The sequence below is a fragment of the Daldinia vernicosa genome, assembly GCF_022497035.1.
Source record: "Daldinia vernicosa strain CBS 139.73 unplaced genomic scaffold F5Y00scaffold_35, whole genome shotgun sequence".
NCBI lineage: Eukaryota > Fungi > Ascomycota > Sordariomycetes > Xylariales > Hypoxylaceae > Daldinia > Daldinia vernicosa.
The window spans coordinates 256,712-273,676 of record NW_025953951.1 but is presented as its reverse complement, the minus strand read 5'-3'; the positions used below and the strand labels follow the sequence as shown (position 1 = coordinate 273,676).

At 47.8% G+C, this 16,965-nt stretch overlaps 4 protein-coding genes across 4 annotated transcripts; 1 reads left to right on the top strand and 3 right to left on the bottom strand.

Annotated features, from left to right (window-relative positions):
* Positions 1 to 740: 740 nt before the first annotated feature.
* Positions 741 to 5,136, top strand: F5Y00DRAFT_241770 (uncharacterized protein). The gene is made up of 3 exons (XM_048008409.1): positions 741 to 2,106; positions 2,163 to 4,284; positions 4,439 to 5,136. Exons 1-3 carry the CDS (start codon positions 1,294 to 1,296, stop codon positions 4,540 to 4,542), a joined length of 3,039 nt encoding a protein of 1,012 aa, XP_047863276.1. The 5' UTR covers positions 741 to 1,293; the 3' UTR covers positions 4,543 to 5,136.
* A 2,774-nt stretch (positions 5,137 to 7,910) lies between these two features.
* F5Y00DRAFT_121393 (NADH:ubiquinone oxidoreductase complex I intermediate-associated protein 30) lies at positions 7,911 to 9,146 on the bottom strand. Its single transcript, XM_048004051.1, has 3 exons — positions 8,718 to 9,146; positions 8,191 to 8,640; positions 7,911 to 8,122 (listed from the first exon to the last, which is right to left on the bottom strand). Exons 1-3 carry the CDS (start codon positions 8,753 to 8,755, stop codon positions 8,041 to 8,043), a joined length of 570 nt encoding a protein of 189 aa, XP_047863275.1. The 5' UTR covers positions 8,756 to 9,146; the 3' UTR covers positions 7,911 to 8,040.
* Positions 9,147 to 10,183: 1,037 nt separating this feature from the next.
* F5Y00DRAFT_254062 (uncharacterized protein) lies at positions 10,184 to 11,151 on the bottom strand (the record flags this gene model as incomplete). Its single annotated transcript, XM_048010126.1, has 4 exons — positions 10,184 to 10,303; positions 10,353 to 10,903; positions 10,965 to 11,068; positions 11,132 to 11,151. 4 exons carry the CDS (start codon positions 11,149 to 11,151, stop codon positions 10,184 to 10,186), a joined length of 795 nt encoding a protein of 264 aa, XP_047863274.1.
* Positions 11,152 to 12,805: 1,654 nt separating this feature from the next.
* On the bottom strand, positions 12,806 to 13,513 carry F5Y00DRAFT_241762 (uncharacterized protein). Its single transcript, XM_048008408.1, has one exon. The coding sequence runs from the start codon at positions 13,370 to 13,372 to the stop codon at positions 13,136 to 13,138; it is 237 nt and encodes a 78-aa protein (XP_047863273.1). The 5' UTR covers positions 13,373 to 13,513; the 3' UTR covers positions 12,806 to 13,135.
* Between the last annotated feature and the right edge of the window lie 3,452 nt (positions 13,514 to 16,965).

The following is a 16,965-nucleotide window of genomic DNA, read 5'->3' as shown; positions in this document are numbered from 1 at the left end:
TCGTGAGCAGCCACCCGTTGACAACAAGGTTAGGCTACCTTAAATACAGGTACCTTACAGGCGATTAGTACATGCGGGTAGTGTAGTACAATCAGTACAATATCACAAAGGGCTGAAAAGGATAAGGTTAGGTACCTACCTAGGTTAGGATCTTAGGTAGATTAGGATGTAGGTACGGGCGTAATCCGTTACACAATATGTATGTGTAGTGCAGATAGCCGCTATACTTAAATAAGAGAAAGAACCTAGAGAAAGTGGCTGAACCACTATGTACTTGGAGACTTATGAAGTGGCTGGTGGTACATGGCCCATAAATACCCATAGTTCCCTACCAATAATGAGGCCTAGACGGGTAAGCCGAAGATCTTCCAAAGCGGGTTCAGCCAGGTTCAGCCAGGTTCTAGGAAGGTAGGGCTCGTTAAGAGGTCTGAGCGTGACGATTGAGTTTACTTACATAGCTACATAGGTAGACTTATTCCATCAATCCGCCGGTCCATCGTATGATTCTTCCAAGCCTCCATCAAGAATTCCCCCGTTTTTACATTCTCGCAATTGGGTTTTTCGCGCTTTATCGACATTCCCGCCCTATCGGATTCTAAGATCTCGGAAAAAGCAAATCTCTAATCTCTCTGTGTGCGTGCAACAGGAGTTGCCCATCAACACTTATTCGAATCCAAGGTAATAAGATAATTTAATAACGCCTTTACAAGTTACGGCAGAAGGGCAACGAAGGGCGTTAGTTTAGCAAAAACCGACGTCCACCTCTAGACCTTACCAGGCCTCGCGTACACTACCTAATAGCATTGGGTAGATTATCCCCTCTCCGCCCTCTTAAAGTGCTGTTCTCTCTTTTTTTTTTTTTTTTTTTTTTTTAAACGGGGAGAGAGACTTGGCGTCGCAAAGCAAGCTTTTCCCGTCTTTTCCCATTCTGCATTCCCGCATTCTGCTTATCCCGTTTCAACCCCGAACAACAATCTTAGTCGAAGAAATCCTGTGCCTACAACATTTTGTTGCCTTCCCAATCTAAGCTTATATACCCTCAGATCAATTGCGTGAGCCAACCAACCGATCCATTTTCATATTCATCCATCGGTGCCCATACGCGCACTATACTATTCCAGGCCGTACGATCAGGTCATCCCAACGACAATACCCCTGGTCGTTCCCGCCATATGCAAACCCCCTCCTTTCGCTTGTCTTGACCTGGACAAGAGCGGCTGAAGGACTTGCTGTGGTGCCTGCTGATGTCGAACCACACCTGCATCTCATGATCGTACCAGCACCAGTGCCACCATGACGGACCAGCAAGAGCCATCCGACATCTTTGGTCTCGACGATCCAAACGGCCCGTATTACCAAGATGGCAATAATCCAAGTAATGGGGACGCGGCCCTGACCGACTCCAGCACCGGCAACCAACAGTTCTACGGTGAACCTAATTGGACCTTTCAAGACACTCCTCCTTACGACACTTACGACACTAATGCATTTTACCAAGACGAATGGAATCTAGGTCAGCAGCCCGAACTAGACAATGGCCTCGCTCCGCAGCCACCGCCGCCGCAGCAGCCCGCTGCAGTGGCCCCGTCTTCCATGGCACCCGGTCCGTCGAATCCACTGCCGACCGTAGGCCCGGTAGTGACCACTACGCTACAGATTCGACCGAACGGCGCGGGTCCGAGAGGTCTTACTGAAGAACAACGCCAAAAACTACAGAATATCGCTATGCCAACCCAACTTCACTATCGCTCCCCTAAGAGCGAAGCGAGTCCCGATTCAGCCGGTCCGATTTATAAGTCTTCTTCCATATCGTCGCCCGAGGATCAGAGTCTCTGCTCCAAGTCGAATAGTCGTAAGCGAAAGTCGTCGGTGGAACTCGACGACGATGACGATGACGATCTTGATAGCCACCAGCCAGTGAAAAAGACGGCCCACAACATGATCGAGAAGAGATATCGCACTAATCTCAATGATAAGATAGCAGCTCTGCGAGATAGTGTACCAAGTCTACGCATCATGTCTAAGAGCGCGAGGGGCGAGGACACGACTGAGGACAGAGAAGAGTTGCACGGCTTAACACCTGCGCACAAGCTTAATAAGGCTACGGTTTGTCTATACCAATCTTTTACACACTGGATATCGTAACTAAACTTGACGCGCAGGTGCTAAGTAAAGCTACCGAGTATATTAGGCATTTAGAAAAAAGAAATCTTCGGCTCGTCGATGAGAACTCGGCCATGCAGCAACGAATAGCTGCCTTCGAGAAACTCTTCATGGCGGGTGCGATGAATGGCGCAGTTAGTCCCTTGCAGCAAACGACGCCTTCCACGCCCATACAATACTCGCAAGAGCCTAACGGTTACGGAAACTCAGCTATAGGCACATCGGGCCAGACCGATCCCCAGGGTATGATACAAGTACCTGAAGATATGAAGCGTATAATTGCCGCCCAGTTGGCGACGGGTCAGCCGTATCCAGTACCGCCAAGGCCGTTTGGTGGTAATCACAATCCCAATTTGATACGTCAACAGCAAATCCAACAGCAACAACACCACATCCAAGCAAGAGGCTGGCAGAATGCTAGCCCTTATTTTGGAAAGTTGATGGTTGGCTCCCTAGCCGGGTTAATGCTTCTGGAGGCCGTTCGGGAGAACGAGCAAAACAACGAAACGCCAGAGGGCCGTGGTCTCTTCGCCGTCCCCATACACCTTCTCAGTTTACTTACATCCTCGTTGAATATCAACTTTATGGGTTATCATTTGCAAGGTGCGCAGGTGTTATATTATATCAGGGTTTCATTGCTGCTCTGTAGTATTTGGTGGGCTGTCTTCCCCTCGCTCATGGAACGTAGGCCACCAAGTGTGCAGGGTTCCAAACAGCAGAAACAAGCTTCCCTGAAAGCAGTACCGTCTCTGGCATCTCCTATACACGTACGTCGTCAAGCATGGCTTACAGCCATCCAGACAGTCTGGGTCCCACGACACAATTTCTTCCTCGAGGCTGCCGCGCTTGGTCTCAAGACAATGAAGCTGAGCCTGAGGAATCTTATTGGAATCCATGGTTATCAGATGCTGACGGGTCTCACGGAGGACGAAGAGCTTGCCCGTGTCAAGGCATGGGCAATCGCCCTAGACGCTCAACTAGCCGGAGGAGATGTCGAGATTAGCAAGAGCCGACTGACTCTAACCTTGCTCGCTTCGGGAACTCTGCCCACTACACCACTTCGATTGATGCTTAAGGCGCTCCATATTCGAGTTCTATTGTGGGAGGTTGGCCTCTCTGGTATCCAGCTTGGCATATTCAACACATTTGCGTCTAAATTGGCTCGAACAAAATGGAATGAGGCAAAGCAACTACACAGACTCCTCACGCAGCTTCGCCGTGGCGGCCAGGAACAATCTGATGACGAGCTACCTGATCACCTAGCTGCCTTGCTTGAGCAAGATTGTGATATGGTCCTAAATCCAAATATCGTTCAAAGGGCACATAATCTCGCCTGGAACCGCCCAACCGACTACGACGCCATTGGAATCGTTGATGGTATGGATACTGTAGTAGATGATTTAGCAGTCCGCTCGCCAATGGACGCTGTTGCAGCCTGGTGGTCAAACATGACGCTACAAGGTGCACTTACGAATAGTCTTCTAGCGCAAGAGGATGATGCGGACACAGTCCAACAAGTCGAGGATGATGTGTCGCTAGCCATTAGAACCGCCCCGATTGGGTCCATCGCCCAAAATCGTGCTTTAGTTGCACGTGCGCTACTCTTTGAGGAGAAACGAAACATCAATATCATGGCTGCATTGCAAGCTATTGGGCCCGTAACCCCGGTTCTCTCATCGAATAGTCCCTCGGGCAGCCCTACCCGTACTGCGCCATCATCTCCCGCTCCTATCAAGGTGCTCCCGCCTTCGCTAGTCATGACCACCGAGATGCGCACTGCTCTCCTATGTGCCATGGCCATTGCCCATCTTCAAAAATTCTCTCCCCCTGAAGAGCCTGTGGATATCTATGGTGTAATCGATCAAATTCACCCCATCAGCGAAATGGGATTGCTCGGTTACACCGCTACTTTTAAATTAATGGACCGGCTTGCCAGTCATGAATTCGCTGCAGAAGCTTGCGCTGATACGCTAGAGCGTCTCTCGGGCACACTGCGGATATGGACTGGGAAAGACTGCGGACTTGAGCCAGAAGTTCGGCACCAGATGATTGAACGATGTTTAACCGTAACCCGTGGTGTTGTTGGAATGGGCATCGACACAGATACCGGCTATGGCAGCAGTGAGTATTTTGTCCCCCCTTGGTCGCTATTCAGTCAGTCATGGTTTGGACTATGCAAAACGTCTCCGATCTAAGCCCAATCAACTGGATGCTAAGCGGCAATCCAACTTATACGTTTACCTCGATCTAAAACAACGACTAACTCGGGTTGCAGTGAGCGAAAGCGAGGACGACCATGACGTATTAGCCGACTTATCAACCGTCACGGATGTTGTAGCCAAGCAAAAGCCCCCCGCTATCGACTTGGATTTTGCGTAGAGTCTTGCGCCAACCCATTCCATATTTATATTCTAGCGATGGTCTCAAGAAAGCTTATCCATAGGAAAGTCTATCTTAGTTCGAGCAGCCGAAGTTATGCATTTATGATGTTAATGATTATTGACCAGAAGTGGCCATTGTCACTTATATACTATACTAACATCACTACTTCATTATATATATAATTGGGTTATTTTGTCGTCACATGTGGGATCGGTGCAATTCATGAGGGACATGGTTTGGCCTCAAAAGTTTAGGGGCGTTCTGGGAAAAGCGGAAATATGCTTACGGTCTTTAATGGTAGAATGGACAGACTAGGGACGAATACCGGCGCTCTTTGAAGATGGTTGAGGAAGGACAGAAAAGGCTTAACAGCTTTTACTTATGCGTCTAAGACGCCTTTTGAAAGCACAACAAATACCAAAATAGTATATAATTCATGTGAGAGCTGTTAACTGTATTATATGTGTATATCTCTATTCCTAGCGAATCCAGTATTCTCAGGCTTCGTCTATAGCCTAAGCTAGACACTTTAGATCCTCACTTAGCATATGTTAAGGCAGATAGTCCATCATAAGAGCAAAAACTTCATGACATAATATACTTGTGCTATGCATATCCTGTTGGGGGAAAAGGCTGATCTCTGCCTGTTGAGTCGTTAGTGACAGAGGAGGTTACGTAGGTAACTAGCTACCTCCTATGTAGTAATATGCCTCATGTATATAGAGGCGACCCATCGACTTTGGAGATAAATTGGTGTTTTCTGGTATATTTTACCATTTACTTCGGCATGTGATTATAATAATCGCTCCGGGTATACGAGCCGCTCCTTGTTTGATCGGCGGCCACGAAGGAAACCCCTCTCATAGCCTCGGGGGCCAGACGGGCAGGCATATATCCGCTTCACTACTACCAAGGTACGTTAGCGTCCTACTCATCCCTTTTCATACCCGGACCGCGGTACATACCTAGATAGGTTTGTACAGGGCCAAGACTATGTCGCCCTAAGTAGCTATCCATATGCAGAGGCCGGGGTCTGCGGCCAGAACTGTCCGGGAAACATTCTTAATTTATGTATGTAGGTATTGCTGACATCCCGGTGATCCGGAACGTGGAATCAGCTGTATTCGAGCCCCGTGCGCTGCTGCGGACAACCGTGAAAAGGCTACTCGGAACCCCTTTCCGATATTCGAGTGATACCTGCGCGCCTCGTAACCGTCTGGATGCCTTAGGTATGTATGAGAAATGGCATAATAAATACCCAGGTATATAGATCGCCTCGACCTGCCTACCTATGGCCTGGGATAGTTCATATGTTTTTATGCTCTTTCGGCGTAAACCCCCCTCTCGCGAAACCCACGAATACACTCACCTGACGAGGCGAAGGGGGTTGCATACATACCTGGTATGTACATGCTAATGTATACAAATACATATGCGTGGGGGACACGAGGTTTCTCGTGGTCTTACTCAGCACCTTCTGTATCGACTTGGAACATGGATTGGGGGGTTGAACCATGGACGAGATAGGTTTGAGGAAAAAGCAGATCTATCTTATCTAATACTGTACTTCACGCGTAAGCCGGACCCAGGGAGCTGGCCCGCCCAATTCCAAAGCTGACAGAGCCAGTTCCAGGTGAGAGTGTTGCAAGGGTTGGGTACCTTTTACTCCTAACCCCCTTAGTGATAGCCTCTTCTCTTTTCCCTTTTCCCTTATCACCCCCTTTTTCTTCACCTGCTTGACCACGTCAATGTTGGTTAGATAGACGCGGCCTCGGCCCCGACTCTATGAGTATCGACGAAATACTGTTATAAGTGAGTAGGCGGTATGTACCGTACGTATATTCTACGTCCACTCTCTCCGCTCGTAGCATGCATGACCGGAAGGAGCATGCCGAAGGTTCGAGACCTCGCATTCGCCAGCCACTTACGGGAATATACGTACACATTCTCCAACGGCGGTGGAAAACGACTTGGAGGTTAGGGGGATATGCCTCGAATAGTGCACTCGGTATTGATACTTGGCTTGTAGACGAACCTCCTGACCCCAGCAGAACAGCCCACAGCTCAGTTGTCACTTTCCATGTGGATTTGGCACGGTAAGAACCTTAGCTGTGTACCCTTGGTGCAGGTAGGTATGCATGTAGATGTGCGTGTGTGGCAACCCGTGTGGACCAGGCTTTGCTCACTTTGAGCAAGCTTCCGTTCCTGGTCAGCCCAACAGTCTGCACCTAACGTTGGGTATCTGCCGGAGACGGCGCCGCCCCAGCTATTTTGGCATAGCATTACCACCTGGACCCGTAGACTATACTAGATGTTAGTAGGCGCCTAGTTGCGGCGTGATAATAAGGTGGATAGAATAGAGACGCCGGGAATAGGGATAAGCTCAACGGAACAGCTACCAGAGACACCATCAACAGAAATTGGGAGGTCGACAAGGGAATATCAACCCTACTGACGGTCATATGACGATTCTCCAGACGCAAGACATGCATTTCAACTGTTCCCCAAGTCGCCGGTTCTAATATGTCGTGTCACAGCAGCAGTGCTAAAGAATTATATACCAACGGCCTGGGCGTCGAGTTTATACGGTCGTCGCCACTCCCAGCGGACCCTGCCGCCGGGCGCGCACATTATCTTCATGCGGACACCTGCAGGATCTAGACTGAGAAGAGCTTTCCCTACCGAAAATGATGGAGTTCAAGCGTAGGGCTCAGGATATCCCGACTTTCTCCTAAGATCCGCGGACTATTTGGGGTCATATAAAATCGAAGGCGTCCTTTTATCAATTATGTAGCAGTAGCTAGCGTACCAGGGGAGCACGTCAGACACTCGACGAATCAGCGGGATCGAAAAGGTCCGCAAGACCGCTGACCAAGTATGCTGAATATATCCGTAAGGCAATAAACCCCACACTATCCTGACTGCCGAAAAGGTAGGGAATTTCACAGCTATAGCTGTTCCAAGTATATGCCGTTAATATCCGTATCCACGGGACGGGGACTCGACACCGTTCTTCCAAGGATAGCAAAAAATGTCAGTGGGCCACACTCGCTCGTGGTTTGGATTGGCGGGATTTCGTTTTCGACTGGTCGTTTATGACTAAGTATGGTCTGAGGAATGGATCTTCTAGACTGGAAAATCATTCCAAGACGAAGGCGAACAATGATCGGGCTTATTGTGCGCCTGGATCTAGCCTAGACCAGCGCCTTAACCATCGTGAAGGACTCGAAAAATGATGCTCACTGGGGTCCTAGAGATGTACCTAACTATTGGGATATATGTTTCATATTAGTAATGCTCAAGGAACAGTTCCACGTCAACAAAGACCGACTCATGATATTCCTTAGGTCAATCAGCACGCATCGCTATTTTATCTCGAGATCTATCTAGACCCCTTGAGGTGAGCAGTACACTAAATCAACCTTTCGACTGGCAGGCTTCGCTCTTCGCTCTCACAGTAATTCAAATTCCAAAATAAAGGATAATGCTTTAATTCTACTCCGGGCTTGCCTCGGCTCTAATAGCTGCGATATAGTTGAGATCAAGCCTGAAGGGACCCTCCTGTTCGCCAAAGAAACTGCCGTTGGAAAATTTAGCGATGCGAGATAAGGAGAAAAAAAAAGGGTGTATGGACATGGCACAAACCTTCGCATCATGATGCTTATCCGTTTGATATGATCCAAGCGCAAAGGGGCAGCATCCGGTTTCGGCTGCCCTCGATACGTGGGCTTGAAGTCGTCCCAGGAGGCCATCACTTCCGACTCGTCACCAGGCACGAAGTCGTATTCCCAGCTGACAGTGCTCTTCTCCCTGCCATCCTCGCGATGAGTCGGGACATCGTCCTTAAGAACAAGCGTGTACCTCCTCCCGTCGCTCTTGGCTACACCAACGCTCAGCCCCTGGTAGTCGAGCAGGTCCCAAGACTGGGGGTCGACAGTCCGCTGCGAGGCAAACCCGGCGCCTCCGAGGGCGGTGATATCCAATTCTCCGCTGAAGGTGGCCACGGTCGAATCAGCAGAGCATACGAAGAGGCTATGGCTCTTGCCGCCGCGGGCCCGGTCGTCGGATGGGCACCAGGCGTGCTCGTTCCATAGCCTTTGATGAGTGTCAGTACGATATAAGAAGGGGTAAAGGATATATGGTATTTATGGCTTCAAAGGGCCGTAACTTACTTATACCCGCCAAAGAGGTAAAATTTAGGCTCGCCCATAGCTATCAGATTTTTCCTTCTTCCTCCCTTTTCTTAGCGTCTATATATTATACCTCAGGTATATATATCAGATTAAGTATATATCTAAGTCCCGAGCGATACTCCCTTACTTAGCCCAGCAGTCAAGACTTAGTTTGCTTTCAACGTTGTTAGACCGAACCCAGAGCTTTCAACGGTCAAGTCGCAACGGCAGCAATCTTGGAATGGAGACGTGAAGTCAAAAGAAGATATGTCATTGTATTGAGGCTCAAGAACGAGGTCAGTGCACACAGGTAGCCTTGAGCTTAGGGGAACTTGTCTCGTAACCTAATCTGGATCTGGGTAGTGGTTATACCAATGCGGCAAGGTTAGCACTTCACGTAGCGTATATAGCGTATGTAGCAATCCTTTCCTTTTTTTTTCCTTGATTTTCTTCGGTGGTGGAGAAGCCGTTTGCGGTGTGTTTGCATGTCAATGCTGGAATGAGTGCGGATGTGAATGAAAATACTATAACGCAAACTCTATATACATACTCAAGTAATAACCGGTACTTAATATAATGTTTGCGAATACCCACCTTATAGAGTTAGTTAATGGCGTAAGATTACATAACCATGTTAGGTCAATATGCTAATGTTTTTCAACTTCTATCAATATCAAGCTTTTCAACGAGTAGACAACAAAGGAATCAACACGTGATGGAATTCGGGCCCGAACAAAAACACGGACGTAGCAATACGCGAGAACTCGAAACTCGCGTAAAGCTCTCGGAGCTAACTCCTTGCTCGGCTCAGAGCTGTACGATTACGTCGCACGACCGATGGGGGGGATGGGGGAATGAAGGATGGTGGTAGCCAAGTGGTAATTGTGCCGCGCATTTATCTGGGCGGATGCGACGTGAGAAAAAGGATCGGCCAGATTCGCCGCGTCTATTCGATAACTCGGTACCACTCTCCCATACCATACCATTGTTAGTCTCATCCATTTGGTCGTCTCACGAGGCTTCTTGTTTACAGTCTGTCGCAAGTAGAATTGAGAGGTAAAATTAACTTCCATGTTTGCTAGTATTCTGAGCGCGAAGCTAGAAGTTCCATTTGCTAAGTAATGGAGGCATTGAAATGCCATAAGGAGGATGAAATATTTGCATTCCCTACACAGTAAACTGGACACATTCGTGCCAATCCTTGTTCCATTCGCCAATATCCTCGCTTAAGCTCGGGAGAGCCCTTTGTATGTATCATCTAAGCTCATGTCAAAATCCCGTCAAATAACACCACGCTGCACCTGGATATCCCTAAAACAATAATATGCACCACGGCGACGAGCCCTTCGTCTTCCATGTAAGATATCTCGCCCCGCCATGTCCGAGATAAAACATAATCCGTCCGTCCAAAGCCCCTATCCTCAGCCGTGCATTCGTGTCCCATCGTACCTCAACACACTAGCTAGCTATGAGCGGTGTTGCCCGAGGCCGGGAGACCCAGGCATTGAAAGAGGTGTTGTCGGGTAGTCATAACCGGACTCTGAACAGTTCGCCGAGTGTTCGTACGAGTGTGAAAGCGGTGGAGTCTAGCAACACCGATCAGCTACGAGGTTCTCGGCGGGAGTAAGCGCGCACATGACTCACATGAGGGTTGGAGTGGTCGTACGAATTTTGGCCGTGGACATCCATTCCTGGTACGAAGCCGTAGTTCATGTACGGGGACATAGTTTCTTCTGGATACGTCGCCTCCCTCTTGATAGCATCGTTGAAGTGGGTCATGGGAGGAAGCGTGCAGGGGACATTCGAAGCTATGTAGCTGGGATAGCCTTCGCCGGTTGTAATCGGGTGATGGTAAGGTTGAGCCGAGTTGTACGGGGGTAGAACCATCTCGTCAGGAGGAGGATATGCTGAGTAGGGCATAAACGGTGGCGTGTGAGACCGTTCTCGGTCGTCATACGATTGGCTGAATATTATTTCGTCGTCGTGGTTCATCGGAGGTGTGAATTGAGGCTGTACGGTCTTATGCGGAGCTCCAGTGGGCTTCTGCGCCTTAGAGGAATTCGTCTTCTTGGTATTCCGCGTGCTGCCGGACTGCGACTGCTTGTCACTTCCCGTGGGAGAAGAAGCATCGTCCGAGGTACCGGCGCGCCTCTCGAGGTCTTCCAGACGCCTCTTAAGCTTCTTGCCTAGAGAAACTGTTAGGTTACTCGGTCACTGGTAAGAAGAGTAAAACTGGTCGCAACCTACGGTAGTTGCGCTGGGCAATTCGGTTCTGTATCCTCCTGCGTTCGGCAAGGTCCGATATCTTGGTCCAATCCTCATCAGGGTTGGCCGAACTGGAGAAAGCACTGCTGGTCCCGTGTGCCGAGTACTGTCTCGGCGCCGGCGCGGGCGGGTATGAATATTGATGTTGCGACATAGCGTACATAGACATTGCTGGAGAGTCTATCTATCCGTAGTCGACCTGATATTGGTATGATGATATCGAGCAAGTGATAGATATATAGTGAGATAAGACGGTTAGACGTCGACGGTAGTTCGTTGTGATTACTTCAGAACTAAGTTGCTGTCGAACCGAGATGGTGGGACATATGAACTTTCTGAAGCGGGAGGAAGGAATCAAATATATAGAAGTAGCCCTTTCAGCCATGGTCCATGGAAACCGCCTTCGAGATGGAGGATTGCAGCCCCCCATGCTTCTTCTATGACAAGGCCTCAGCAACCTGAGTACCTGAGTACCTGAGTTACCTGAGAGCCCAGATACAGTTACATGCGTCTGGGTACGTAGATACGTATATTTGTATATACGTAGCATGTACGTATTTCCCATAAACATGGGTCCCAGCTTAGACAGGCATCTGATTGCGAATGCACCTGATTGTGCGTCCGCCCTTTCAATACAACCTTGACTAGAAGTTGGGGGGGTGTTGTAGTTTGCATCTGGGGCCAGTGCGAGAAGGGCAGAGCAGCGCCTCAATCTGAAGGAAGAAGTAGCGGGCGATCCACGGGCTGGAGTACAATACGGTAAAGACAATACGTACCTGCTCGCACGAGTGAACAAGGGTTCAGGTCAGGTCAGGTCAGGGGAGGGGTTTGGAGGGGTTTGAATATAAAAAAATACATAGATAAATACTTTGGTACCTCTATGATTATATATATAAAATGGAAGTAGTGACTGTATATACTTAGTAGTTGGCAGTAACCCTACCTGCATGGTCGCAGGGGGGTTTTTTCGCAACGCTCCTGGGCTTTACGATATGCATATATACAGTATTTCCATGCAAGTAAAAGCATGGCGGAGTTCCCTAAATTTGCCCGAATTTCAACACAAGTACTATGTATCTCTCGTTCCGCGCGCTTGAGTAAAAGCAGCGATGGCTTTTAATTCTCCACACCCACCGTAACCCGACGACTCGTAGGGCTGGCTCCTTAAGATATCGGCGCTATTAGGCTATATTCAGCACTCAACTATGGATCTTACGAGTAAAACTAGCTGTTGTGGAGAAAGACACTTCTTAAACCCTTAAACTTCTCAGTTTGAGCTCCGAAGTAATACGGCGGATATGGTCACTTCTATAGATTGAATTCAATGGATTATAAATCCCGATCCGGAGAGCGGAATGAAAGGTTACTCGCAAGGTTATTTTCTTATCACCTTTTAACTAAAGGGAAACGGGAAGCTAGCTTTTGGGGAAGTGAGCAGGGCAAGACGGGGCTCAACAGGGCAGGGCAAGGCAGGGTCCTTTTTTCTGGATCATGTACCAACCCAGCACGTTTTTGGAGTTTCGTTGCGTTACTTACAAGGCTATGGGGTCTAACCCTATTGCGTACCTTGACCACTCATAGGGGAGATTTACATGAAATAAGTCCTAAACCCGTGGCTATCGCTCAACACTCGCCCTTGCTGCTTCGGTATGGTATCGGAATATGTGTCATCTAATAGCCGCACGCAAGGCGACGGCACTGGGCAACAACACAAATTCGAAAAATTACCCGACATCTTCGATAGATATATGGTGCGTAGAATTTCCGGTCACAGAAACGATAAGCGAAGGCATTGCCAGAACACATGACTTAGAATCCATGCATAGAGACTCTGACACCACCACTACCGCCGTTTTTACTAGGGAACAAACTACAAGGAACCTGTAAGGCTGGGTACTTTAGTTTAAAAGCTGAGCGTCAGGAAGTCGGCAGAAAGGATGGGCTAAACCCCGTAGTTATCAAATCGTGCACGCGGGAATAGGTAAGAGAAGTCCTAGATAAGGATACGAAGCATCCGTAAAATTCTCCAACCAAGGGAACGCACCAAGGATATGCAATCCAATACAGTGGCTAGTGATTTCAAAGTACCAATGACACGTACATGCAATGCCCAGCCCTTCGAGTCCTTCGAGAAGGATGCATGGAAAGGGGGCTTAGACAGCACGGAAGCCTCCTCGGCAAGTCTCTCGCCTCTTCAGACGCCAAGCGATTAGATCTGTGAATGCCAGAAGAAACATGCGTAAGACATCTTTACGTAAAGCGGTAAAGTAATATGCGGTAAAGGGGTTGGATTTTAGTCTTCTGTCTTGGCCTCCCCTTGCTGTCCGACTTGTCAACATAAAAAAAAAGGTGGACAAGGGAAAAAAAAAAGATCGCCATCTGATTCGCATGCGCTTTATAAAGCTTCTATTTTTAGCCCCCGACCCATTACAAAGCCTTTTCTCGACTTTTTATTGGTTACCAATTGCCGCCTCTTAGGGCTGCTGGTCAACCTTCTCGAAATGTTCTACGTTACCAGGACTGTTTAAAATAATTTCGCGTGCGTCCAGTCATTATCTAGAAGCAAGCTGATAAAAAGGTAAGGCCGATATACCGTAACTTCGTGGGAGAAAAGACTTTGTTCGGCCTTGATTCAGCAGTCAATTCGCCCCCCTTAAGAATGCATATAACTAGGACCTTTTATTTGAGAACTATTTAATCATTAAAAAAGCTTATATCGTTTTCTCCTGTAGGATTTTTCGGTAGGTCGATCGCGTGCCCCACAAACCTCATGTTGGCAAATCATTTATAATCCATGACCTAGGCAGACCAGGTAAAGAGGTTAAAATAAGGAGCTATCTATTCGTGACTCAAAATTAATGCCATCGGTGTGTATTGTTTGAGAGTTGTTTCTGCTCTGCCACGCACGGTGCTCTCTATATGTACTTTAGGTACATAGCAACCGGAGAGACCGGGCGACCCGAAAGGGTGGTGAGCAAAAATGCCACAGACGCAATGGCGAAGGAGTCTTAAGAGGTTTGATCCAATACTTCAGTAGTTACATATCTTTAGCACATATTCGATTTTTTTCTCTGCGGCAGGTATGGGAATAAGTCCACCAATGAAAATATCTTATTCCTGTTGCTTTCTCAGCCTCGTCCACCCATTGACCCATAGACGATGCATGCATGTGCCACATGGCTTAGACGCCTTTTTTTTCCTACCGATTTTTAAAAGCGTCGCCAATCTTCGAACACACATACGCAAGACTACATTATACATACCGATCCCAACAGCTAACGTCTTTTCCTTTTCAGCTTCTATTGTGCCCCTTAAACTCATCCCACGCGCCCTTTGGAATCATTTAGCATAGAATTCGGCGAAGATCAAATAGGCCCGATGTATTTCTGTAGCCAGCCACAACGCTGGCGCCAGCCAATGCTCAGCCTTTACTCGTGAATAGTAGACATTTTATTCCGCTATCATATCACCACGAGGGCTACTGGTTTTTCCATGCATCTAAAAATATAAACGTACGTTTTATTCGAGCCATACTCGTCGATAGAACTAGATATACGCGTGATCGGTTATTACTCACCTACTCTTCTCTGTCCCGGAAATTTTGTGATTTTATTTTTTTCCTTCTAGTTCTTGTACCTACATATATTACAATATTGGATGATATTGACTCAGCGTTAGGTCTTCTATAAAGATTACAATTCGAATTGTACCACCAACGGCGTCGAATTCGCAATAGCAGGGGGGTGTATGACTTGTACCCTCCGGGAGTTTCTCGCTTGCTATTTCTCCCCCTAATCATGTTGGGTGCTGACGCGAGAAGCTTGGAGTTCCATGGAGCCGGCAAATTGGCGTGGGTATTGCTTACCCTAGGTAGGTACCCTTCCCATGGGCAGCGGCACAACATAAGCCACCCACTATCTCGGGCTCGTCAACGTGCTAAGGTGTTTTAAGGTTCTCACTTGCCAAGAACTCTTTCCTCTGCGGAGGGTTCTTTACAGCGGCGACACGTACATGTACAATGTGCGTCCCGCATACATCTAATAGCAACGTTCACAGTAGGACAAATCAGGAGCCGGCGTCAGGTCACAGCCGTTACCAAGGATCTCAACGAACAACGCCATGTGAGATCCAATCTAGACTATTTCCACCCGTTTTGGGACCAGTTGAATTCTCCCTAATTCAGGGGTTGCATATTATCTTAAGTGGACATGGCTACCTAACCAAAGGTTATTTCCGCATCGCTGTCGTCAAGAAATAGCAGTTAGGCTACTGGAGTTCTAGATCTCGGCCGTGAGAGATAATTGTCATCTAGACGGCGATCCTACTAATGTAGCTGAACTCCTTATCTCAATGGCCGAACAAAAACACCCCCTTTAATATTCGGGATCGTAGTTACAGATAGAGGAGTGTTTTATGCGACTGGCTGGCAGTTTTAGTACGTATGGTCACCGGCTATCGTAGGACAGGCGGCTTAACCGAATAAGGAAATATGTTAGACAGCCCTATGTGCCTACATACTACATATGTAACTTCGTGCTTCACATGTAAAGTCCTAAGGGATCGATACCGCCAACTCGCGCGATTAGACCATCCAAGCGCCCGAAATCTCCGGGAATAAGTCTATTCCCCCGCTTTTGAACCCACATCTCAGGATCGACACCACGCGTCTCCCCCAGAGCTAAGGAGCTGTTCATCAGTAGGGTGGCGGAATGCGAAATGAGCACCTATATAGCGCGATAGGGGTGGCCCACGTTGATTATTGGGAAAGGCCAATTGAAGCTAGTAAGTGGATAATAAGTCCGGCACGTATGATATATTAGCAATATATTAGCACGAAGGGCGTGGTCAAGCTTCATTATCTTTGATTCCTATCTTTGATAGTTACATGGCGCGAACAACCTCATTGGAGCTCTCGTTAAGACGGTCGACGCGGTCGAGACTCTAGTCTACGCTATGTCGAATTCTTCCGAGGCGACATACGTTAGAGGTAGTTCGCAGATTATGGACAAAGTCCCGTTTGAGATGATCCCATGGCTCGAGAGTTGATAGGATCTCAACAAAACGGCCCCCATGTTTATTCCCCCCAAGGTACATACGTAGTAGATGTGCTGATGCACGCACGTTAGTGGCTTAGAGGGCAAATCCTAAAGCAGGCAGCACACATACAATCCATGTCCCGTCGCGTGGCATGAAATTCAAGTATCATAGTGAGAGAATTAAAAGGCTCACATATGCATAAACCCCTGTGTTTTCCATCTGCCTACCTTACCATCATAGAAGAATTTACAAATTAGATGGTCTATGGGCTGGATTCCAAAACACCTAAGTCCTAGGACCATTGCAGTTATGTATCTCGTTAGTGGGCCGCAATTATACGGCAATGTTAATCAGAAATACGGACAGAACCCTGATTCCCGGCAAGCTAGGACGACGTTGATAGGCAGGATCGCATTTTTTGTAGCATATGAATCCGTACACTATGGAATGCGGACTTAAACCAAGCGAGAAGCCCTACGTCCGGCCAAGACTGTCGTTTATGCTGTGTAAGTGTTATATATCCGTCGCATGGTTTACCTAGAACATTATCGCACGGTTTTATAAACAATAATATACTATGTACATTGTCCAAGTAACTACCTACCTTAGGTACAATAGTTCAATACATTAGTGTATATGAGGCGGCAACAAGTTGGGCTAAATACGCTGTTTTAAGCAATCCCACCCCGCAAGCTGAAATAAGAATAAAACGTCCAATGGTGCCTAATTTGGCAATTTTTAGCTTTTATTCCCGTGATCCCTACCCTAGTAACCCGCTACCTAATTTAGTGAATTCATCCTAATGTACTGTACTTTTTTCATCTTCTTATCTCTTATCCAACCAAACTAAACTAAAGACATAAAGAATACGACTATGAGATCCTTTAAAGGTCTTGATGATGATGCTATGGCGTAGCATGCCATGGCTGGCCATGCGGTGCGTATG